The sequence below is a fragment of the Chionomys nivalis genome, chromosome 2, assembly GCF_950005125.1.
Source record: "Chionomys nivalis chromosome 2, mChiNiv1.1, whole genome shotgun sequence".
In the NCBI taxonomy this organism is placed as follows: domain Eukaryota; kingdom Metazoa; phylum Chordata; class Mammalia; order Rodentia; family Cricetidae; genus Chionomys; species Chionomys nivalis.
This window is the reverse complement of record NC_080087.1, coordinates 39,193,455-39,216,123: the sequence shown is the minus strand read 5'-3', so window position 1 is coordinate 39,216,123 and position 22,669 is coordinate 39,193,455. Positions and strand designations below refer to the sequence as shown.

General features: G+C 37.8%; 1 protein-coding gene across 13 annotated transcripts in view; it reads right to left on the bottom strand.

Moving 5' to 3' along the window:
- The window catches only part of Ptprk (protein tyrosine phosphatase receptor type K), a 549,613-nt gene that overhangs the window by 118,059 nt on the left and 408,885 nt on the right, over positions 1-22,669 (bottom strand). For all 13 annotated transcript variants that reach the window (XM_057751267.1, XM_057751275.1, XM_057751167.1 and 10 more), the window contains exon 8: positions 4,336-4,638. In XM_057751267.1, coding sequence (XP_057607250.1) covers positions 4,336-4,638 — 303 coding nt within the window. The remainder of the gene's footprint in view (positions 1-4,335; positions 4,639-22,669) is intronic.

The window sequence follows — 22,669 nt, the reverse complement described above, 5'->3', positions numbered from 1 at the left end:
ATGGTAGGCAAGAATTACAACTCCTGACTAACATTGCTCCAGTCCTTATTTGCGAAGGCCTCATAAGTTGCAAAATCCTGTCATTAATCAGCCATGTATTAGTTACTGTTGACAAGCTACAAGATATTTCTGCTACTGTGTATTTCTCTTTTTATAGATCATACTTGAAAACCTGGCCGTTTATTCACACGATCCAGATTCTTCTTCTAAACATGCTTAACAATACATATTACCTCACACTCTTGACTTAAAAACTTTTTTTTTTAAAAAAAATACCAATTCGGTATTGAGCAAGTACGGTTTTTAATTAATATTTTCCCTGAATCTAACGTTTCAGTGAACTTCACACATGACATTATCTAGAAATGCCGTTTCAAAGTACAGAGCAATTTCATGAGGACTGAAATAAATTAAAAACCAGTGGATCACAGGAAATGTATTTCTTCATGGCTAGCAGCAGCAAGAAATTCTGAATGATATGCCACCAGATGAAGATTTATTTCATTCTACAAGGAGACTATGAATGATGCGATGACCTCTGAGGCAGGCAACATGAGGTGATGCATAAAAGAAAGAAATCCAGAAGAATAAAAGAAAAAGAAATCCATACTAAAGATAGCATGGTAGCCCTTAACTTTGGACATGTTCACGGCCCCATCAGTTAACCATCCCTTACCCATGTCCCATGTTGTCAGCACGGGCTACTGTGCTCAGCAGGGCAGCGAACCTGACAAGGATTCTGTGCAGTTTCTGGCAATGCCAAGGCTACTAGAGACATGGGTTCATTGTGCAAGTGGATATCTGGGCACATATCGATTCTGTTTATGACTGCAATCAAGGAAAATATATTTCTTCACAGGTTTGTCAGGAAAAGTGGCAGATATGAGTAGGAAGAGTAAAAACACCAAATACTGAGGACTTGTTATGAAAATTCCTGTGTCTACCTACCATAATTTGTCTTACAAGTACTATGAAGTAGAATGAATATATCAAACTATTCTTATTTACGGATGGTTCAAAATATTTCCATAATTCTGCATTGAAAGATGGGCACAAGTGGTAAATTGTTTCCCTGCAACGTTGATATGATCACCCCCTTCTCACACATGTTCTACATCGCTATGACTCTCCTTCAAGTATTTACAAGTTCCATTTTTCAAGATTGGAAATGTGGGAGAAAAATCATGCCCAAGATAGGCCACACAAGTGATCACGACTTGGATTAATAAATACTCCAATAACAACCACATAAAGGAAATGTGAACGAGCTACGGGCACAGACCAACTCCGTTCATTTATGCTCTGCACCTGAGCAGGGATGATGTCTCTACACACAAAGACAATGTCTCAGTTCAGTGATGATTTGCCTAAACACAGCATGAAGCGCTTAAAGCCATTTCATGCCCAGCTTCAGACTGTGGAGATTCACGTTACATTTCCACACCGATGACTTTTAGTGGAGACAGAATGCTGACTCCCATTCCCGTGCTTGTGATTTATCGGAGAGCCGTTCCAGCTAATTTTGTTTGGAGCATGAGAAAGTCCTTCAAATAGAACTTCAAAAATGGAAAAGAAAAATGAAAGAGGTGTGGAGAAAGATTATATTAAATAAGCATTATAGCCTCTAAAACATAATAAATCTACATTTTAAAATGACTTTGTAGCTTTAAAGAATGTCCCCAAACCAGGCTTTTCTGCTGAGTTAACTTCATAATATTGATTTCCATGAATGCTGGAATAAAAAATGAAAATGGAATCTTATACAAAAAAATTCTGCCCATGCATTAAAAAGCACATGTAATAAATTAAGCATAAATTCTACCCTAAGGTTCTAGTTGGAAATGGTTCTAGCTTTGGGAGCTTGATTTATGGATGTCCCCAGAATTCTTTTCACACAATTATATCTTTTTTATTAGGTGGTTGATAATTTATTCTTTTTCTATGTATATAGGGCAGCAATAATTTAGTAAGACCGACTTAACCCGATCATCATGATCCATTGATTTTTGCAACAATAAGCATGATTTAGTTATTCTCCCTCACCTCAGAATATCGAAATACATCAAGTATTCTGTGTAGAAACTCAAGCTCATATGAGCAGCCCTGAAGAATGACCTACAAATACTCCATGGAAGTTTCTACATCAGTCATTAAGAACGACTTATAGAAGAAACAAACCAACGAAGAAAGGAAATAGCCTACCATATGGGATACAACCACAGGGATTACTCTGTAGTCATACTTTGAAAGAAAATATGTGAAACTTCATATAACTGAAGCTCATACCAAAAAGCATTCAACACAGAAGCTAAAATAAAAGTAGACTTGAAAATTAATGTAAAAATGTTATTTCTAATTTATAGAACTGATTCTACACAATATGAACCTTGTCGTTATGAGTTTGATTGGTTTAGGTCAAAATTCCACAGCAATTTCATTATCTGAGTATTAACATAGCCATTTATGTAACCAAATGTTGTCTAAAAATATATTGCAATTAAAAAAATATAAAAACCTGACTGCCTTTTTTTGTTTGTGGGAAAGAAAAGCAAGATAAACAATATCAAAGGATAACACCATAGGACATCGCATTGTTGGAGGGCGACTAGATAAAGACAAACAAAAATATCAAACTCATGTAACTGGATTTAAATGTTATCAATCAAGACATCCTGGCCTTAAATGCTGACAGCAATCCAAATAAACGTGACTATAGTCTTATTATTAAAAACATGAGTTATAAATTGCCTAGCACGACACAGACACTGAAACCCTCACCCACTTCAGAAGATGTGCGATTCCTCCTGATATTTGTGTAGCTAGTTTTGGACTTTCATTGATATTGTTGATGCCTGAATCCATTACTGTTACCTCTTCTCTTCTGCACAGGTAAGTGTTGCATGTATGGGAGGGTGGGGGTAACACTGGAGATGGGGGTGAGAGTTTTAGAATCATGTTAGGGCTGATGTATTCTTTAAATAGTGTTGCCATATTGGTTTCTTTGATGTAATGAAACAATGTAGTAACTGCAATAAGACCCTTTGGTTAACTCAAACACAACAATAACAGATTCCTCTTAAGTCTCAGGGGTTTGACTCCCGAATTTTAGTAATAAGAGGAGGACCACAGACATCATGTTAGCAGTCTAAGCTGTGCAAGGCTTTCACTTCTCTAGGACAGCAAAGCAACAGATCAACCAGAGTCACTTTCAAGTTTCACAGGAGAAGAGGTGAAACGAGTATTTCTAGAAATTATAGCACACTTATTTATTTTATGGCCACCTCATTCCTATTTGTTAGGCATCAGAAGATACACAGTAGCCAAGTGACTACATGAAGGGAGGTGTGTGGAGGAGTCTGATCGTAAACTACACCCTTTACTCTAAAACTAAAATAAAAATACGTGCCTCTTATCAAGCTGTTGAAGAAAATATTAAGAAGGAATAGAACCACAGAGACCTCATGACTTGGCTCCTTTACTTGAGCATATAAATAGAGAGATGGAAGAATTTACTGGTTATGGAAATGATTAGTAAACCCCAAGTTATGCTAAGATTGGCCTGAGATCATTACGTAGCAGTTTCTACCAACATACATTTACTTATAAAAGAACACCAATAGAATAAAGTGTCACCCTAAAATATATAGTTGTTAGTAAAGCAGTAGATTTGGAATTTTTGTTTATTATTTCCATTCAATGAAGTATTCATTGGTATTCATATTCCTATTAATGACGTACCATACTATTAGAGAAAAGGCATTCATATTATAGTGTTAATACAAATGCACATTTTTATTACTTCATTTTTTATAAGAATCATTTCTTAGATTGTAATAAAAATTATAAAAGATTATGGCCTGTTATTTTCTTATGAGGATCATTATTTGGACTAAAAAATGTCCTGTGTCTTTTGTGTTTTAATTCAGTCAATCAAATCAAGTATTTTATCTTCAAATACTGGGAAAACAATACCATCGTGTTTGATTTATAAAATTCAAACACGAGTTGTAAGGAAGTGAATTTTACCAATAGGTAACTATATAGTGATGTAGATGATAACCTTTTTGTTTTCCCACTTGGTAAGAAAGTCTTTATTTAGGCTTGAGGCACCATTGCCACTTCACTAGCATTATTTCAAAAGTCATCATGGGTGCATGCCATTTAGTAACTGTATTACTTTCTAAAAACACAAAGTCTGTTACTGGTAACCAGGCTGAGATAACCTAGTAGATTTTTGAATTCAGTACTGGACAATGAGGAGGGGGGTAAATTTAAAGAAAAGACAGTATTTTCTGTCCCCCGCCCGCCTTGTGAAGACACCAAACAGAAGCATACCATCTTCATCAGTCTGGATGATTGTCTCCTCACTCTCCTTCCTGCCCTCTGGATTGGTGAGGATCATCTTGAGGCTGACATTTGTATAAGGTGGCAGATGGTTCACAACGTGCTGAGGGGCTTTGGGGTCCATGTCCAAGCAGTCTGCCCTGCTCTCATTGTGGCCACGGAAGTAGTGGTAGCAGATCGTGACATTGAAAGTGTGACAGCGAGTGATGTTGTAACCCAAGGACTCCCAGTCCACAGCGATGCGCCTTGCCTGGATTTCAGCAATCTTCAAAGTCTTCGGGGTCCGCATAGGCTCTGCAAAATAAATACAGACAGCTGTCAGCTCGATTGTAAATTCCTTCTGGACAGTAAAGTACTGAGCAGAACACAGTATATTCAATCCAGTGGATGTCAAGAGAATCTTTGGCTTTTAGTGTTTTGTCAAGAGAATCTTTGGGTTTTAATGTTTTGCCTGTTCATAATTTCATGCTGGTAGGTTCTGGAGACTGATTCAACAGTAAAAAAGGAGCTAAAACATGAAATGAAAGCAATCCTTAGTACTCATGGACTTAGCAGAAAAGAGAAAACCAGCAGAAAATGTAGAAACAATGTCTGACAGTTGTCGCTGTCCAGTTTCCCGTCCCCTGCCTTTGCCACTACTGACCAAACAGATTAGCTCATATATCAGAAGGGACAAGAGTCAGTGTGCTCTGCTCAGCGATTTGTCATGTCACTAAGCCATGGTGTGTACTAATTAGTCTAATTGGAACACTAAACTACCATTTACCAAAATGACACAGATATTAATTAACACTAATTATTCCAGTAATGATGTTGTTCATCAAAGCAAATAAAAATTTAGAAAAATTACAAGAACACATGTGGATATTAACACCAACCACCTTCTCTCCTTCTTGATCTCTTTGTAACTTATTTTCTAGAAAATACTCAGGCCTAACCACCCATGCACTGTCATGCAAACCAAACTAGAAGGTGAGTTGTCACTCAACTGAAAAACCCTGGCAGAACTGAACACTCAGAAGACCGGAGTCCATCCATCACTGACTCCCAGTGGTATCCATTCCTCATGCAAGACTGACTTTAATTGTCTAACTTAATCAAAATAATTACTCTATGAAAGCCAGGGCCATGGTGAACCCCATATAGTACAGAAACGAGAACACAGCAAAATGTTAAGACATTGATTAGACATAACTAAAGAAGCTGAGGCCAAGTTCAAGGTCTTGCTGGTTTCTCTTAACTCACTTAGGATGGTCAATACTATTGCTAACTGGAAATCATCAGGGATAAAAGGAAAACAAATGTAAAAAGCCTATTTGTGTGTTCTTATACATTTTTATATTTGAGATTAGAATCCCAGTCCTATAAAAATAATGAGGATGCAACACAGATGGCAAGCCCAAATTGGGAATCCAGTTCAATGGCTGTAGTGTGGGATGGGAAACAATCCCAAGTGGGGAGTATTTTAAAATTTCAAAACTAAAAATTCCCCATGTACACATGCAAATTAAACTCTGCTAGAAACTAATGCTTAGGTTTCAAATGTTAGCAGACAATCTTCCGACTTCAGTCTGCCTGCTGGATCAGATTTGTTTTGTGTACTGTCTTAAATCCATAGAGAGACCGAGAGGAAGAGGTGGCTTTTTAATCATACATGCCATTGTATATCTAACCCTATGCTAACACTGCCTCACTGGATGAACCATACCAGGAATGGGTCATTCTTTCAGTTTGGATCAATGTTTGTCTCTGGTGTCCAGCGGCTGACCAAATAATAACAGCTAGATTAACTCCAACCATCTCAAGAGAATCCGAAATTTCACTACTGCTGGATAACAAGACTTTTTTTAGTGGCCAGAGTCAACTTGAACCATATGCTGCCACAAAGAATTCATTTGTATCCAGAGGGAAGAGGTAAGAACCTATGTAGAATATATGAATGAGTGATTCCTAGGCATCAATGGCAGAAAACATCACTGATGAAATCGCCTGGTTAGGAATGCTACTTTCTTACACTGTTTCCCTCTTTTGGAATCTAAGCATTTCTCTGTCTCTGAAACATCATCCTCTTTCACCATTTTTTTCCCATTTTGTTTCACTGTTCACCTTGTAGCAATTTCCCAATCTAATACCATTTCACACTCTACAAAAGAAGTCAGTGCCTATGTGCACCCTACGTTCTGAGCTTATGCTCAGAGTTAGCAGAAAATATAATAATTACTTGCTAACTAATTATTGTCAAACCTAGAGACACACCTGGGAGGAAAGCATCTTAACTGAAGACCTGCCTTCATTAGACTGGTCTGAGGGCAAGGCTATGAGGCATTTCCTTGATTTTTACTGATGTGGGAGGGAACAAGCCACCTGGGCTGTGCCACCCCTGGGCAGGTGGTCCTGGGCTGTATAAGAAAGCAAGCAGAATAAGTTGTGTGGAGTAAGCAGGTAACTTTACCCCCATAGCCTCTGCTTTGGTTCCTGCTTTCAGGTTTCTGCTTGAGCTCCCGCCCTGGCTTCCCTTGATAATGGAGTCTAATTGTAAGAAGTAATAAACCCTTTCCTCTCCAAGTTGATTTTGGTCAGCTTTATTTATTTATTTGTTTGCTTATTTAACTCATTCATTCCTTTACATCATAGCAACAGAAACTAAACTAGGACAATTAGTTACTATGTAAAAATGCACTGGTGAACTTGGATAATTTAGTTTGTGTACACTTGAATGCTGCTTATTCGATTGGCATTCATCGTGAATAACACATGAGACTCAATACAACTCAGAAAAAAAGTACACTGTTCATCCTATGCATGTATGTCACCACCAAAATTTCAGTGCCAATATATGGTTAACAAAATAATTTTGGCATAATTTTCTAAGATGATAAAGTCTTTCAACAAAGTCAGGATGTTATTTGCAATTCTACTACTTCTGTAGATTGAATTATGTGATCAGTTACCCTTTTCTTGTTAAATAGAGATTTAAACATAATTCTACATTCTTTTGTCTTGCTGCATAGTGCAGATGGGCTTGGAACCCAGTTCCTTCTCATGCTCATGTAAAAGAAATATAGGCAAAACAAGAATTGAGAAAAGTGATACAGCGAACCTTTATCAGAACCGCAGGGAGAAAGACAATAATGTAGAGATCATAAAGCAGCAAATAGTCACATAAAAATGCCTACCAGTTACTCATCCATTATGAAACAAAAATGGACTCTTATAAAGGTATGCAAAATCATACAGACGGCAGCAAAATGAATAAAACATAATAGTGTTAGGCCTAAGGAAGCTTACCTCTTATTTATTAAAGATGATAAAACAAGAAAAAGATTATATTTTTATATAAGGGAGACATGAATGGAACATAACGGTTTCTCTGAACTCATGAGGGAATGATAACTTTTGCGTGTCAAACAGAGGAGACAGGTGCATTGGATCTCAGCAGACAGAGCCTAGATCTACAGACGTATTTTGGATAAATAATACAATAGCAAAAGAAGTAAGATGAAAAGAAATGCGGAACGTAATTGAGGGAAAAAAAAAAACCTCCAAATTCCCATTTGGTAACTTTACAAATACCCAGTTGGATGAAAATATAGGAGAAACTGGTTGGACAAGAAGTGAATAAACTTTGATGGTGTTGTGGAGGCTGAGTTGAACTTGAAGTAAGAGTTTCCGGGCAGAAAGTTAACGTAGCAAACACAGCTGCTTTAGAAAGAGAAAAGCTGGAGGCTATGTTATAGTTAGAGACATTAGGGTAGAGAAATTCAAATACTGCAACATGTAAGGCGATAATATGGGCTGAAGAAGAAGGGGAACATCAGAGATGGACAGACTAGATACCACATTGGAGGAAACAGATGAAATACTGGGTGACCACCATTGGGATTCAACATATATAAACAGGGGTCACATAACTGCTGTGTTCAGACAGAATGACTTAGAAAATCATGGTGCTCTAAAAAGAAGTAAAAAAAAAAAATCAAGATACCATATACTAAGAGGTGAAATATATATAGTGATTCATTATCATTTACGTATTGCTTTCTGTTAGCCATTAAGTGCACTAGGAAAGAAGAATGTGAAGATCAATTTACCCATGTCCTAATTTAAGAAGCAAGTCAAATAAGTAATAATTGAACTAAGTAAAGCATATAGGCAATAATTGGGGCAATTTATGTTTTAACGAACTGGGAAGCATGCTGAAGAAGAGATCTGATGTAGAAGAGACACTGGTCTACCTTAATAAAGGGAAGGTTAATCACATTAGACAGAAGGACAAGGAACAGCACAAGAGGAATGAAGAAGGGGCCAAGAGGGTGAATGGGAAATGGATGGACACTCTGAGGGAAAGAGACAAACAGAATTGAGGTAGAACACTAGTGTGTTACAGAGCATGAGAGGGGCCACAGACCTGGAAAGGGAGAGAGTGTAAACAATACATAGCTACAAATTCATTCCAAAGAACCTGAAAGAGTTCATCAAAGTTTAATATATGTTTTCATCCAACCATTTTCTAAACAAATATATTCTGAGAGTGAGCTGCTTTTCTAAAGACCCCCTAGCTAAAGGATCAGCAGAAGTCAAACAAACCAGGTCTTCAGACAGCTCATCCCAGGGTCAGCTAGCCAGGAATTATCCTAGTCTAAAAACACTGGCCATGCTCTGTGGGTCCATCTTCTTATAGATTAAGAAAGCGTCAACACCAGGAAGCTAGATCTTTTGTTTGTAAAGATACTAATACTTAGACAATGGGTTTTTTGTTGTCTTTGGAACCCTAGTCCTAAAAAATTAAGCATGATTGACTGATATTGCTCAGAATGGAGAGGTTTTTGTCTTTGTTGTTGTTGTTGTTGTGATTTTGTAATTTTTTTTAAATTGACCCCTAAATTAGTGAAACAAAATGCTCTGAATCACACTCCATTATTTCGCCTCCTCAATGATAAGATTTGTGTGTGTGTGTGTGTGTGTTTGTGTGTGTGTGAATCTATTGTGTATTATGGACTGATATGGACAAACCAAATACCCCAAACATGAACACCAAAGTGCTAAAAGCTCAGATTCATTTTCACATGTGGGGAAAAAAACCAATGCCAGACAGTGTTATTCTTCTTCAGAAAATGTTAGACGATTAGATCATTGAAGAGAAGAGCTTCAGGAAAGTGTACACACACACACACACACACCCCTACAGCATCAACTGCAGGAGAGTCTGGAGAAAGGCTGGAAACTGCTTTTGTTTCTAAGGTCAGATAAGATGTGTTTTCCTCTATTAACTTCGTCTTTGGGTCTGTCGATTGCAAAATTTGTTTCCCCTATTTTAAGATTTGAAAATCTATTTTTGTAACAAAGAAGGTCTTGTCACACATCTCTAAAATTATTCCTCTTTGCTGGAAGAAAATATCAGCTATATATCTCACTACCCCATTCTCTTGTGTTTGTGTCTTAAACGGAAATAACTGATTGTTTAATAAAAAGTAAGAATTCAGCTTAGGGAGATGAACTTATATACTTAGTACAATCAGTCAAAATGGTAGTTCCTCTCCTTCCATCCTTTTTGGGGTTAAGAATTAAAACCAAGGCCCCCAGCATGCCTAGAAAGAAATCTATCCCCCAGCTATACCCTTAAATCCATCAGTACAACTTACTCATTTCATTAAACAGTTACTATGAACAATATAAAAAAACAATGCTTTTATCTGAGGTTGGAAATTATCAAGTCAGGAACTCCTCCACATTAAGTTGTTAAAAAAAATAAACAAAAACAAAAGCAAACAAGCAATCCACATGGTCAACCTTACTGGACCATTCACCTTATTTCTTGAAACGCTGTTGACTGAACACATTCCTTCAACTTCTCTCCTAGGCTGTCAACTAAAAGGTGCTGGGCAGATACTGTGTCTTTTGGACTAACAGAGGACCTGAGAGTCCCTGCACTCTGATTTCATAAACAGTTCTGGAAGAAGAGGAAGCAAAAGAACAGGCAAGAAATGCCAAGTCCAGTCCTTTTAACAGCCTGAGGAACTTCAAGCTCTCTCAATAGAGATAATGCATATTAACAGATAGGCACTAACCTCTATCCTACTTTCCTTTCCCATGGATTCAAGGAGAATTATTTCCTACTAAGTTTTTCCATTTACTTATGTAGTGCATGTCTGTACATATACACGTACCAAAGTACATACACAGAGAGAGGAAAAACAGTGGGAATCCATCCCCTTCCAGCACAAAGGACAAGTTGCCAGACTTGGTAACAAGGTTTGGTACCAGCTGAGCCATCCTCCTATCCTTAATTCTTCTTTTTTTGATGTAGTGAGAAATGTCAGAATTAGATATTTCACCTAGCTGGCTAAACGTTGATCAGCAACATTTTTAAATTTTATCCATCCTTTCTAGCATTTATTATCCCTTTATTTCTTTTTTTAAATTTTTTATTTATTTATTTTTATTTTTTTTTATTGAAAAAAATTTTCCACCTCCTCCCGGCCTCCCATTTTCCTCCCCCTCCTCCTGTCCCTCTCCCCCTCCCCCAACTCCTCTCCTCCTCCCTCTCCAGTCCCAAGAGCAGTCAGGGTTCCCTGCCCTGTGGAAAGTCCAAGGTCCTCCCCCCTCCATCCAGGTCTAGGAAGGTGAACATCCAAACAGACTAGGCTCCCACAAAGCCAGAACATGAAGTAGGATCAAAACCCCGTTCCATTGTCCTTGGCTTCTCATCAGCTCTCATTGTCCGCCATGTTCAGAGAGTCTGGTTTTATCCCATGCTTTTTCAGTCACAGTCCAGCTGGCCTTGGTGAGCTCCCAATAGATCAGCCCCACTATCTCAGTGGGTGGGTGCACCCCTCGTGGTCCTGACTTCCTTACTCATGTTCTCCCTCCTTCTACTCCTCATTGGGACTTTGGGAGCTCAGTCCGGTGCTCCAGTGTGGGTCTCTGTTTCTATCTCCATCCATCGCTAGATGAAGGTTCTATGGTGATATGCAAAATATTCATCAGTATGGCTATAGGATAGGGTCATTTCAGGTTCCCTATCCTCAGCTGCCCAAGGAACTAACTGGGGACATTGCCCTGGGCACCTGGTAGCCACTCCAGGTTCAAGTCTCTTGCCAACCCTTAGGTGGCTCCCTTAACTAAGATATGTGCTTCCCTGCTCCCCTATCCAACCTTCCTTTATCTTCAGTAATATAGGTAACATAACATCTAGCTAAAATATAAGGAAATGTCAAAAACGGTATCCTAACCTACAGGCAGTATTTGATAATTAGCACATAGGTAAGGAAGTCATGTTTCATTGAATTCATTTCAATTCTAAACAGATCAAGGCTGGGATTTACACCTCCAGGAGTAATATGTCATATTTGATAGGAGAAAAGGATCATTCTCGAAAGGTTCGTACAAAGAAAGGTCACATGGACAGAGGGGACGTGTTGACTTTGAGTCACCTCCTTACATCAAGAAAAAGCTCTAAACATCAATAAATGAAAGAGAAGTATTTTCCTTCCTTTCTTTTTTGGGGGGGGGAACTTGCTAAACATGTGACATAGAACAGGTCAATATTTAGATCTTTTTGTAGCACTAATCCCTGGTTATTCTGAAAGAGTTATGACAACAAAAGCTTTAGCAGCCATAAGAGAATAGAGGCCAGAGATCCTATATCCCTAGAATCAGTTTTTAATGATAAAACTTATTAGCCAGCTGTCAGTCAGAGAAAAACAGAGGAAATCCCAAAGCTCACAAGAAGAAAAGAAAAAAAAAATCCTTGTCAGTACTGTACACAGACTGAGAACACTGAAGCATGACTGGAGCCGCTTGCTCCTGGCTGTCTTCTCATCAGAAGCTTTAGAAACTCGCTGCAAAATACACTTTCCATTCGCTCATTGAAACAAATACAAGGAAAGTAAATTTTCTGCCTGTCAGAGACGGCATTTGCCAGTGTGAGCCAAAATCGGATGGAGAGAAAATGTTGGAACATGGGTTTGCTAAAAAAATTAATAAATAAAAAGAAAAAAATGATGCTGCATGCTGCACCTTGGGAAAGGGGACTGTGAGATCCTAAGACGGTATTTCCTATTCTTACCTTCAAGTGTTTGGATTCTCGCTCTTAATCTCATGATAAGAACCGAGTGTGATCAAGACTTTCCATTTCATGTCTTTTCAATGTTACAGCATCATTAGCCATGCCCAAACAATTTCGTCTCTGCTCCCATGGGTCAAATTGTGTTAATGGCAAGTTGAGGGGATGACTTGATTAGCGCTGTAACATGAGGGAGCCTCAGGACCAGGAATAATCACAAAGCAACTGTCAGTTCTTTTGGTTTTCTGGCTGAGTTGTTGAAGTGACATGCTTAGACTCAAGGGAAGCACAGTGACAGAGGGCGTCTGGCTCACTCAGCTATCCTGCAGCGTTCCCGAAATATTTACCAGGTGCCATTGTCCCATTACAAGACAAGCCATTTCCATGGCCCCCTAGAGCCCTTCCTGACGCTCACGAGAAGCTACACACATTAGGACACACTCTGTAGTAACACTAAGCAAACGGTTGATTTTTAAAAAAGAATAAAATTAGCACAATAGCATGAATTAAAAAGAAAAAGACAATGGCCCTCTTTTCTAATGGAAGCATCCTCTTTCAGATCTTCCCAACACACTCAGTTTCCACAATGTGGGTAACTGAGAATTAAGGAACCCTTTGTTAAGTTTCCTTTATATATGTGTTGTTACAGTGTGTTAGGTCATGCAACTTAACTCAAGGAATACGCTTTGATTCATCTTACATTGTATATCACATGTTACTTAATGAAAACTTAAAGCCATCCCTATAGGTAATTATCTATATTTGGAAAAAAAAAAAGGGAGGGGGATTGAATTTACAGAGGAAAATGACATTTTCTACTCATGTAGAAACAAGCTTCATTTTTTTCATAAAAATTTCAGCATTAAGACAAGTCAAAATCATAAGAGTGAGGTAAGTTCTGTTACCCTTAAAATGAAAATTGTAAAACGCAATTTCATAACACATAGTATAAGCACACTGACATCACTACAGATTAGCTACAAACAGCCGCGGCACGATCTAAGAGGGGGTTTTCAATATCTTGTTGCCCCTTACAGGAAATAAGCTACCTTCTTCATAGGATGGCCTGAAAAATGACATGAATACTTGGTATACTTTCCACAGACACTGGCCCAAAGCATTTGCTGGCAAGATGTAAAATTTATGAACAAAAGAGCAGATACTTTTACTTCGAGAGGTAAGGAAAGTAAGGCCCCGAACACTCATTTTCCCCTGTAATATCTATAAGATAACTCTAATTCAGCCTGGTTAGATTCCCAGTTCTCTCGTCACCTAACAGTCTCTCACGAAGCAGGCAGTGCTCTATTTCCCCATCTTCTGGTGTCAACCTTGTCTCCTATGACTTGCTTCAGTTGCCAGTATCTCATTAAACCCTATACTCTCTTCTTTGTTCATACACCTTCTAGAACAATGGTTCTCAAGCTGTGGGTCACTACCCCATGAGGTTTCAAATGACCCTCGCACTGGGGTCACCTAAGACCATCAGAAAATATAGATACTGATCCATAGCAGTAACAAATTAACAGTTATAAAGGAGTAAGGAAAGTAATTTTATGGTTGGGAATCATTACAACATGAAGAACTGTATTAAAGAGTTGCAGCATTAGGAAGCTTGAGAACCTCTGCTCTAGACTATGAGATGGCTGACCTGAACCACAATAGCTATCCCAGCATCAGCCATTCATCAGCAGGTTTCTGCACCAACCAAGAATATCAGTATCTCAAGTCATGCCTGATCTATGCCTGGACAGTGACACAATATTTATAACCATTCACTATATTTAGTAAATCAACTTGATTATATATATAATATATATATTATATATTTACACACACATATGTGAGTGTGAAATATATATATATATACACACACACATATATACATATATATGAGCTACAAGCACAGTCCAATATTTTAAAAGTTTGATTTCATTATTAATGGGTTGTTCTGAACAACTACATGTTTATTTAATAGTCTGCTTTTAGCAATAAGAAATGTCTATTAGCCGGGCGGTGGTGGCGCATGCCTTTAATCCCAGCACTTGGGAGGCAGAAGCAGGAGGATCTCTGTGAGATCAAGGCTAGCCTGCTCTACAAGAGCTAGTTCCAGGACTGACTCCAAAAGCAACACAGAGAAACCCTGCCTCGAAAAATAAAAATAAAAATAAATGTCTATTAAAAGACTGATGTGTCACACACTATCGATGCTTAGTGTATGATTTAAAATACTTCTTTCTGGAGAAGCAACATTCCAGTTGGGCAGGATCAATGCCTGGGCTAAGAGATAGTCCTTTAGAAAGGTAGAACCACCCCTAGGAAAGAGGGTCGCGCTAAGACATGCTGAAGAGATAGGCAAAATAATTATCCCTTCACTAAGATGATGTACTTTCCCTTCCCAGATTTCTGCCCCAGGACAGTAGCTTATCCCACCCCAGCCATGAGTACCCCTGATTCTTTGAGTTAGTCAGAAATGTTCTAAGTCTATCTTCCTCAACACTCTAGGCTTCACTCTTTACATAAAGCTCTCCCTCCCATCATGTGGCTAGGTGTCTCCATGTGGCTGACATCTTTGCTGCTTTAACTCAAATGACACAGTCTTTCTTCCCCATCCCCCTTCTCTTTTCCATTCCTCTCTATCACACAGATGGTAGACGGACACATTGCTTGCCCTGGAGTTTTTTTTTATTAAACTCTAATAAACTTTCCTAGCTTAAAACAAAACAAAACAAAAACAGTAAAACCACATGACGTACAAATAGAATCGTTTTATCTTTCTTTCTGAGGCTCTTTGGAGGCAGGTTAATTTCTTCACTGTTCCCACAAAGTCTAATAATGTTGAAATAATAACACTTCTGGGTTTAGTACCACTTTGACACAGTGGCTTCCCAGGGGCCTTCACCACCACTGTAACTGGCACTTAGTAAAATATTTTAACTTTGTATGTTAGCGAGTTCATGATGTCTCTAAAAGCCTATCTGCACTATAGTTCAATATCTTTATGTTGAATGATTGGGACTGAAAGAAATGATAATTTGCATGCATATTGTTACCCGAACTCTAATGGTAAGTTTTAACTATACGACCCAATCAGCCAATTATAATGGTTGGGTATATCACTTGATGCAGTGTTCCACTAGCACAAACTGACATGGAACTCCTTCTCTGTATCTCCAAAAATTGACCATAAAAACTCTATGACGTGACAGTCCAAGTACATACCATTAATATAACAGTGAGTTCAATGTACAGTGCAACTCCTTCCATTCCTTCTAGAAACTGATTAAAGAGACTGAATTGCATCAGACACATATGTGGAGAAGATAGACTTCTGAAGTATAATAGAAAAAAAGGTAGAGTGTCAAAGGCATCACAGCCATTGATACACTTTAATACACAGCTTGATTCCATAAACACAAATGTCTGGCTATGTGCTTGCATGAGCAGGGCTAAAGGAAAGGGAAGGGCTGTGGAGCTGGTGATGCTTAGTGCTTTTCCTTTCCTGAAGCCACCATTTATTTTGTGCTTTCATGCATGATTAACAGCTTGGAGATCCTTCACATGTAATCAATAGTTGTGAGGTTTTATATTAGGTTTGGAGATTAGACAGCCTTGATTATAAATTTTATCGATTTGTCCAGCTTAGCTGCAGAAATCCCTGGACATTTTCAAAGATTAAATTAAAAGGAGATATATGGCCTGCACATACTAGAAATGTTCACTTGTTTATAAGATCTGACCTCTTTATACTCATTTCTCTAGATGAATAAAACTTATCTACTTCACTAAAACATGAATCAGTGTGTCAGCAGGCATCAAGCTGAGATAGTAAACACAGAGAAAACGTGACAAAAGGAATTGCAAAATTGCTCACAAACCTGCCTGTGACTGTAATTAATACAGGCAACCTGCAAGCATTAATTGCTTCAGCTCATTTGTAAATTAGGAAATTGACAGAGAGGAGAATAATGAACTCTTTAACTTCTACCTGGCAGTTCTGCTCCCATGTTAAAACTGAAGATTCATGAGCTCATTTGAAATAATGGAAAGATAACATTGCTTTAATGCCTAGAAGTAAATAAAACAATAAATAATGTGTTGATTATAAAATCCATAATCAAACTTGTTTTGTGATACTATCACCTTAAAACCCAATGTATCAATGTTTTGTAGTCTATGTCCAGGATTTGAAATTCTAAGGTTATGAATAACAAACATTAATAAATATCAGGGGAGGTTAATATTTTCAAACTAACTCCAAAAGTTTACTTCCACCCCTTTCATGTTGCATTGTGAAATCTGTAATTACCATTTCAGTTTTTTTCATTTGAGAAATAAGTATCATTCAACAGTTAATCTAATCACATTCTGGATCGACATAAGCTCTTATATGATGAGCAACATACCAGAAATACTAAAGTATTTATTTTGATAGGAATCCTGAAAGTATTCAGCTTTGTTTTGAAAAATGTCCTGCAGTAAGTTTTACTACATGCACCACCTTGAGTATGTTTGTGTGGCAAGATATATGCTCCCTGTGATGGCCTTGACAAAAGAGGAAATCCATTTAAGTAAAAAAGCAATTAAGTATCACTGACTCTTTTATGGAAGGTAATTGGTATATTTTCCTTTATATCTACTAATGGCTCTAAATGATTCCAGAGTAAAACACACACACAAAAAAATAACCAACATACTTTCTCTGTTTCTGCATGCAACATCCTGACAAAACAACAGTTTAAATCTTGTGAGGAAATTCCTGGTTTCTATATTCACAGAAGAATGGCGATCATGAAAAAAAATTGTGGAAAAGCATAAACACACTGGGGTATTATTTTATGATTTTCTATACACATGCTATTTTTGGAATTGTGGTCTTTAGAAGAGATTCCTCTCCTAAATCTGCATTACCCGTTCTAGCTATCACTTGAATTCTGGCTCCGAATTTCCGCAGTTTGTGAGTTTCCATGTGGATGCTGACACAGAACATCGCTTAGGAGCTACAGCATCATCTTTCACTGAGTGCCTGTTCTAACTTTCAAGCATCTCTCAAAGGCATGAGTCCCTGGACTAGAGCCTTGTACATGTCATTGGCTCCTCTGTTTGCCACATTGCCGCCATCCGTTGACAAGTCTACTTAATACATCAACTCCTTTTCCTTCTGTGCAATTTCTTCACACCTAAACTCTTAGGAATGCTTGTTCCTGCCAATATTTCCAGAATATTCTTTGGGCATATCTTCCAAAATGCAGTTTTTATACATAACTACTTTCTGGAGGTTTCCCAAGTTAAACAAATAAATAGAAAGTCTTTCCATTTACTAGAACCCAAAGCTATCTTAATACAGTGTTTATCTCTTCTTCCACACTCCCACATTTTTGACAATCTGTTCATTGCATACCAAAGCTAAGCAAAGGTCTACTCTTAGTATCATTATTCATTCCATTCCATGTCATTAAAGCACATTTCCCTTTGTAGATCTCCTTACTGAAGACTTTCAACTGAAACTCTTCCAACCTGCATATTTAATAATGCTAAGATTTTTTTCAGTCTCTCCATCTAATGTGTAGAATCTTCCACTCATTCTATGTAACTGTCTGTTCAAGTAGCCAATATCATCATGTAAACTATTATATATGCATATGCTGAGTTCATATAAACTCGGACATGATTAAATAGTTCTTAATAAAATATTGAAATAATGACTAATCATTTTCCAATGTATATTTTTAAAGTAGAATAAACTGTAAAATCAGTCCCTAGTAACATTTAAATACCAATACAATTATCTCCATAAGATATTCACAAATATAAATGGGTCAGTAAAAGAGGTCAAGTTGGCTAGACTAGTTGCTTAGGATTCAAATGTGGTTGGTAAAGATATGGTTTCTCTTGTCTTCCAGCTCACACTGTGATGCAAACATAGACCCCTACACACAGTCTAAAGAATTCATAAAGGGGAAAAAGAGGTCAATGAAATATAAAAAGTTACCTTGGGGTATTCTCCATGGGGTAACAATGAGGATGTTATCTAAAGGATGGCTAGACACTTTCTTTATGGTGGTAGCTTTTTATGGAAGAAATGACAGGGTTACAGTCAATCCACACCCCATAGTAGTTTCAGAAGGTGACACCTGTCTAGACCGTCTGCATTTCTCTATTGCTGTGTTCCTTCATCCATGTATACTTGGGGAAGGTAAGCATTTCTGAATATTACTCTTCAGAGGAACTGTTCCCTCAGCTCTAGATTCATAACCAACTGCATGTCAAGCATCTCAAATTAGATGTTCTGTTGAGTCTTTTACACTATAACACTCAATCTAAACAAATGTGAGCATCTCAGGAAAACAACTCCGATTTTTAATTCTAGTTGCTCAGCTCAGAAACCTTGAGCTCATCTAAAGGTTTCTTCCATCTGACATCACCCATCCATTGCAGCAGTCTTCCTCCTCTGTGTGTTTAAAATCTGACCACTGGCTTTTTTTTTTTTTTTACCTTAGTCAACATCACCTGGAGGCATTTAGGGAAATAGCAAGACAAGATGGATTTCACAGTTGTCAGGAAGAAAGAGCCTAACATGTCATATCATAATGGAATATGCAATCCTCCAATGACCATCTACCTAAGCCTGGGAAAAGAGAGTCTTGGTGATCACCATGCACAGTTACCTTGCTCCTCACGATCCGATTTTGGTTCATACTATGTGAACTCTGCAGCTACCTCTCTGGTCTCAGGCAGGACTTTCAAACTTGCTCTTCTCCACCAAGAAAGCATTCTGCTAATCACTTGCCTTACTCCCTCAGGGCTATATTAAAATGTCTCCTTGATGATGTCTTCCTTGACCACCTTGCTTAAAATCAATTATCCATTTACCTTTACACTTTTCTCTTGTGCATTTTACTTATTTATGTTCATCATTTTTATCTTTCTGTACCAATGTGCTTTAGACTGGGAAACACTTGGTTGAATGAATGCATGAATGTAGGCAGCCAGCAAGTCCTGTAACATGAGTTCCCTATGCTGCTGGTTGAATATTTCTCACTAATAACACAAAAAACCAATAAAAATATGTGTATGAATTTAGTTATTGGATGTAAAAACCTGACCAGCCCATCTTCTTAGAGTAGCTTTAACATGGAATGTTGGAAGCATGGTGAAGATTCCAAGGTGAGTACAAAGATGGCAAGTTCCTGGGAGATACAAATTGACAGGCCAGGCCAGATTTATCATGGCTTCCTTGGAAATGAAGGTGAAAAACCCCAAAGAGGAAGAAATGAACACTTAAGATGGGTGCTTGAAAAACAGTTAAACTCTTTCTCATAAAGTTAGACTAAGCTAATGGTACTTGTTATGAGTAGCCTTTTTTGTTTTTGTTTTTTGACCTTTCAAATATTTTCCATTTTATTTTCAGTGAGAGAATAAGATTCTCTAGGGCAAGAAACCAGTGAATCTTTTAACTTGAAGCAATTTTCCCTTTAAAGGAGGTATCATGAAACCCAAGGGATATTTACATAAAAATTATTAAAGTAAACTTTTTCAAGATATAAAGAAAACATCCGAGAAGTCAGTGAACCAATAAGTTCAAAATACGGGAAAATTTGCAATCTTAGATTTCTTCATAACCCAGCTCAAAAATAAGATATTCTACATAAACCGAGTTTAATTTATAAACAATTGGTTTTTAGGTCACATTGTAGAACAGATGGTGCCATTAAATACACATTAAATTTCCTTCTCGTTGGCACAGAGACATAAAAGTTAGTTCTCTAATTGGAGCCTGAAACATTACTGTTTACCAAGAGTATACTGCCAATCAAGCTCTCTGACTCCTGCGGTCATGGTATCTCTCAGTGAATACTGCCTGTGAGTGTTCCCAGCCTGTTTATTACAGGGATACAGTACAAGTGTTCTGGTTTTTATGTGTTTGCATATGTTACATACATTCTAAAGGAATGAGTGTAGTGATGCTGGAGGCATAAGTTTTTCACTTCCCCTCAAATCTTTCCACCCCAAACACAGTGACTTAGGGGCTAGGCAATGGAACCAGACTTTACATAACTGAAATGACAGTTACTTCATATTCATATCCAAAAAAATGACAAAGCCATGATGTGGGCTTCAAACGAGTATGTAGCTCAGGAAATAACAGTAAGAGAAAGCAACTTGCTACACATAAAGCGCTTAGAAGGTGTTCTTGTTGGTTTTGTGGTGTTTTATATTTCTGATGAGAGGCAACGCCTCCTCTCAGCCTGGATGCTTTGAAGGACTTGGAAAGAGTTGTGATCTTGCTTTGTTCTTGTCCTCAACTCTAGGATGCATTATCTGATGCTATTTATTCACCTTCTCCTCAACATGGAGACAACAAAATAAATAAATTCTGGATTTTAAGATGATTTTTCTCTCAGAAGACACAAATTTATGGATTATCGTCACTATCCTAAGTCTTTAAAAAAATCTGCAGGACATAGGATGCTAGGAGAAACACCTGAGTGGAAATAAAAACAGTACTAAAAGTCTAACAGTCACCCAACACATAGAAAACTTTACAAAAGAATTGGTAATTCCCCTAATCACAAAGCTTTTCTATAATGCTAAATCCCCTGGGCAAACTCACTCATCTTTGTACATGAATGCAAACTGTCTTTCCACCACTGAAACTTTCAATATGTCATTAAATGTTAATGGTGACTATTTCAAGAATTCACGTTTTGAATATAAAGCTACAGGGAGAATTGTTTAAAAGTTTTTGTTGTTTATTTGTCTTTTAAGAGTGGGGACTCAAGGACATTTCCAGCACCCAATGCCAAGATCAAACCATAGCTACTTATATTGCATTATTTTGATATTCTTTTATGCTTTGGGGGGGATGTTGCAGAATGCTTTCTGCAAATATGAAAAGGAAACCAAACATACAAAAATATGAACACACACAGTAAAGAGTAATAGGACTTCTTTAAAACTGGATTTAAAGAAATATCCGTCTAGAATGGCAGGCATGGTGACCCACAATTCTGTCCCCTAAGAATGCTGGGAAAGGAGGATAGTGCAAGAGTTCATATCCAGCCTGGGCTGCCTAGAGAGGCCTTGTTTCAAACCCCAAACCCTTAGAAATCCATCTACATTTAATTTTCTGATGATCTAAATTGTTCTGAAGATTTGTATGAAAAAAGTATAAAATACGTCCAGACACCCAGTAATGCATTTAGACAAATAATCCAACTTTACTTCAACAATTAAGGTTATTAATGGGTTACCAGCATATTTTCTGTGGTTTAAATTAAAAATATAGCTAATTGAAGAGCCTTAAATAAATCATGAATTACAGTGCTTAGGAATTGGGTTACAGCAGTTTGTTCTCAAGTTTTCTTTTCTGTGCCTTAAGACTAGATTTCCAGCTGGGTGGTGGTGGCACACACCTTTAATCTCAGCACTCGGGGGAGGCAGAGGCAAGTCAATCTCTGTGAGTTCAAAGCCAGCCTGGTCTATAAAAGCTAGTTCCAGGATAGGTTACAAAGCTACAGATGATGGAGGTGGGTCATCTTTCTATCTGTTGTTCCATTGGTTAAGTAATAAAGAAACTGCCTTGGCCCCTTTAATAGGACAGAAAATTAGGTAGGCGGAGTAGACAAAACAGAATGCTGGGAGAAAGAAGCCGAGTGGAGGAGTCGCCATGATTCTCCCACTCCAGACAGACGCAGGTTAAGATCTTTCCTGGTAAGCCAGCTCGTGGTACTACACAGAATATTAGAAATGGGTTAGATCAATATGTAAGAGCTAGCCAATAAGAGGCTGGAACTAATGGGCCAGGCAGTGATTAAAAGAATACAGTTTCCGTGTAATTATTTCGGGGCATAAGCTAGCCATGCGGGCGGCCGGGTGCCGGGGACGCAGCCCTGCCGCTCTTATTACAACATACAGAGAAACCTTGTCTCTCAAATTAAAAAAAAAAATAGATTTCAGGATGATATTCTAAAGGAAAAAAGGTAATTGATTACTATGAGTGATCAAAGAATGAAGAAATAATAGATTTTTTAAAATATTCTGATTTTTTTTTGCAAGGCAGAAACTTAATAATTCCTATGGGTGTACCTTGTAAAGTTACATAGAAATGAACAGTATTTACTCAGTGTCTTCAACTATAATTCATATTGAATTAAAAATGTAATTATAGCAGGGCATGAGAGTGCATGCCTTTAGTCAGGTGATCTCTGTGTGTTCAAGGCCAACCTGGTCTACAGGCTGAGACGGTGAGGCCAGGGTGAC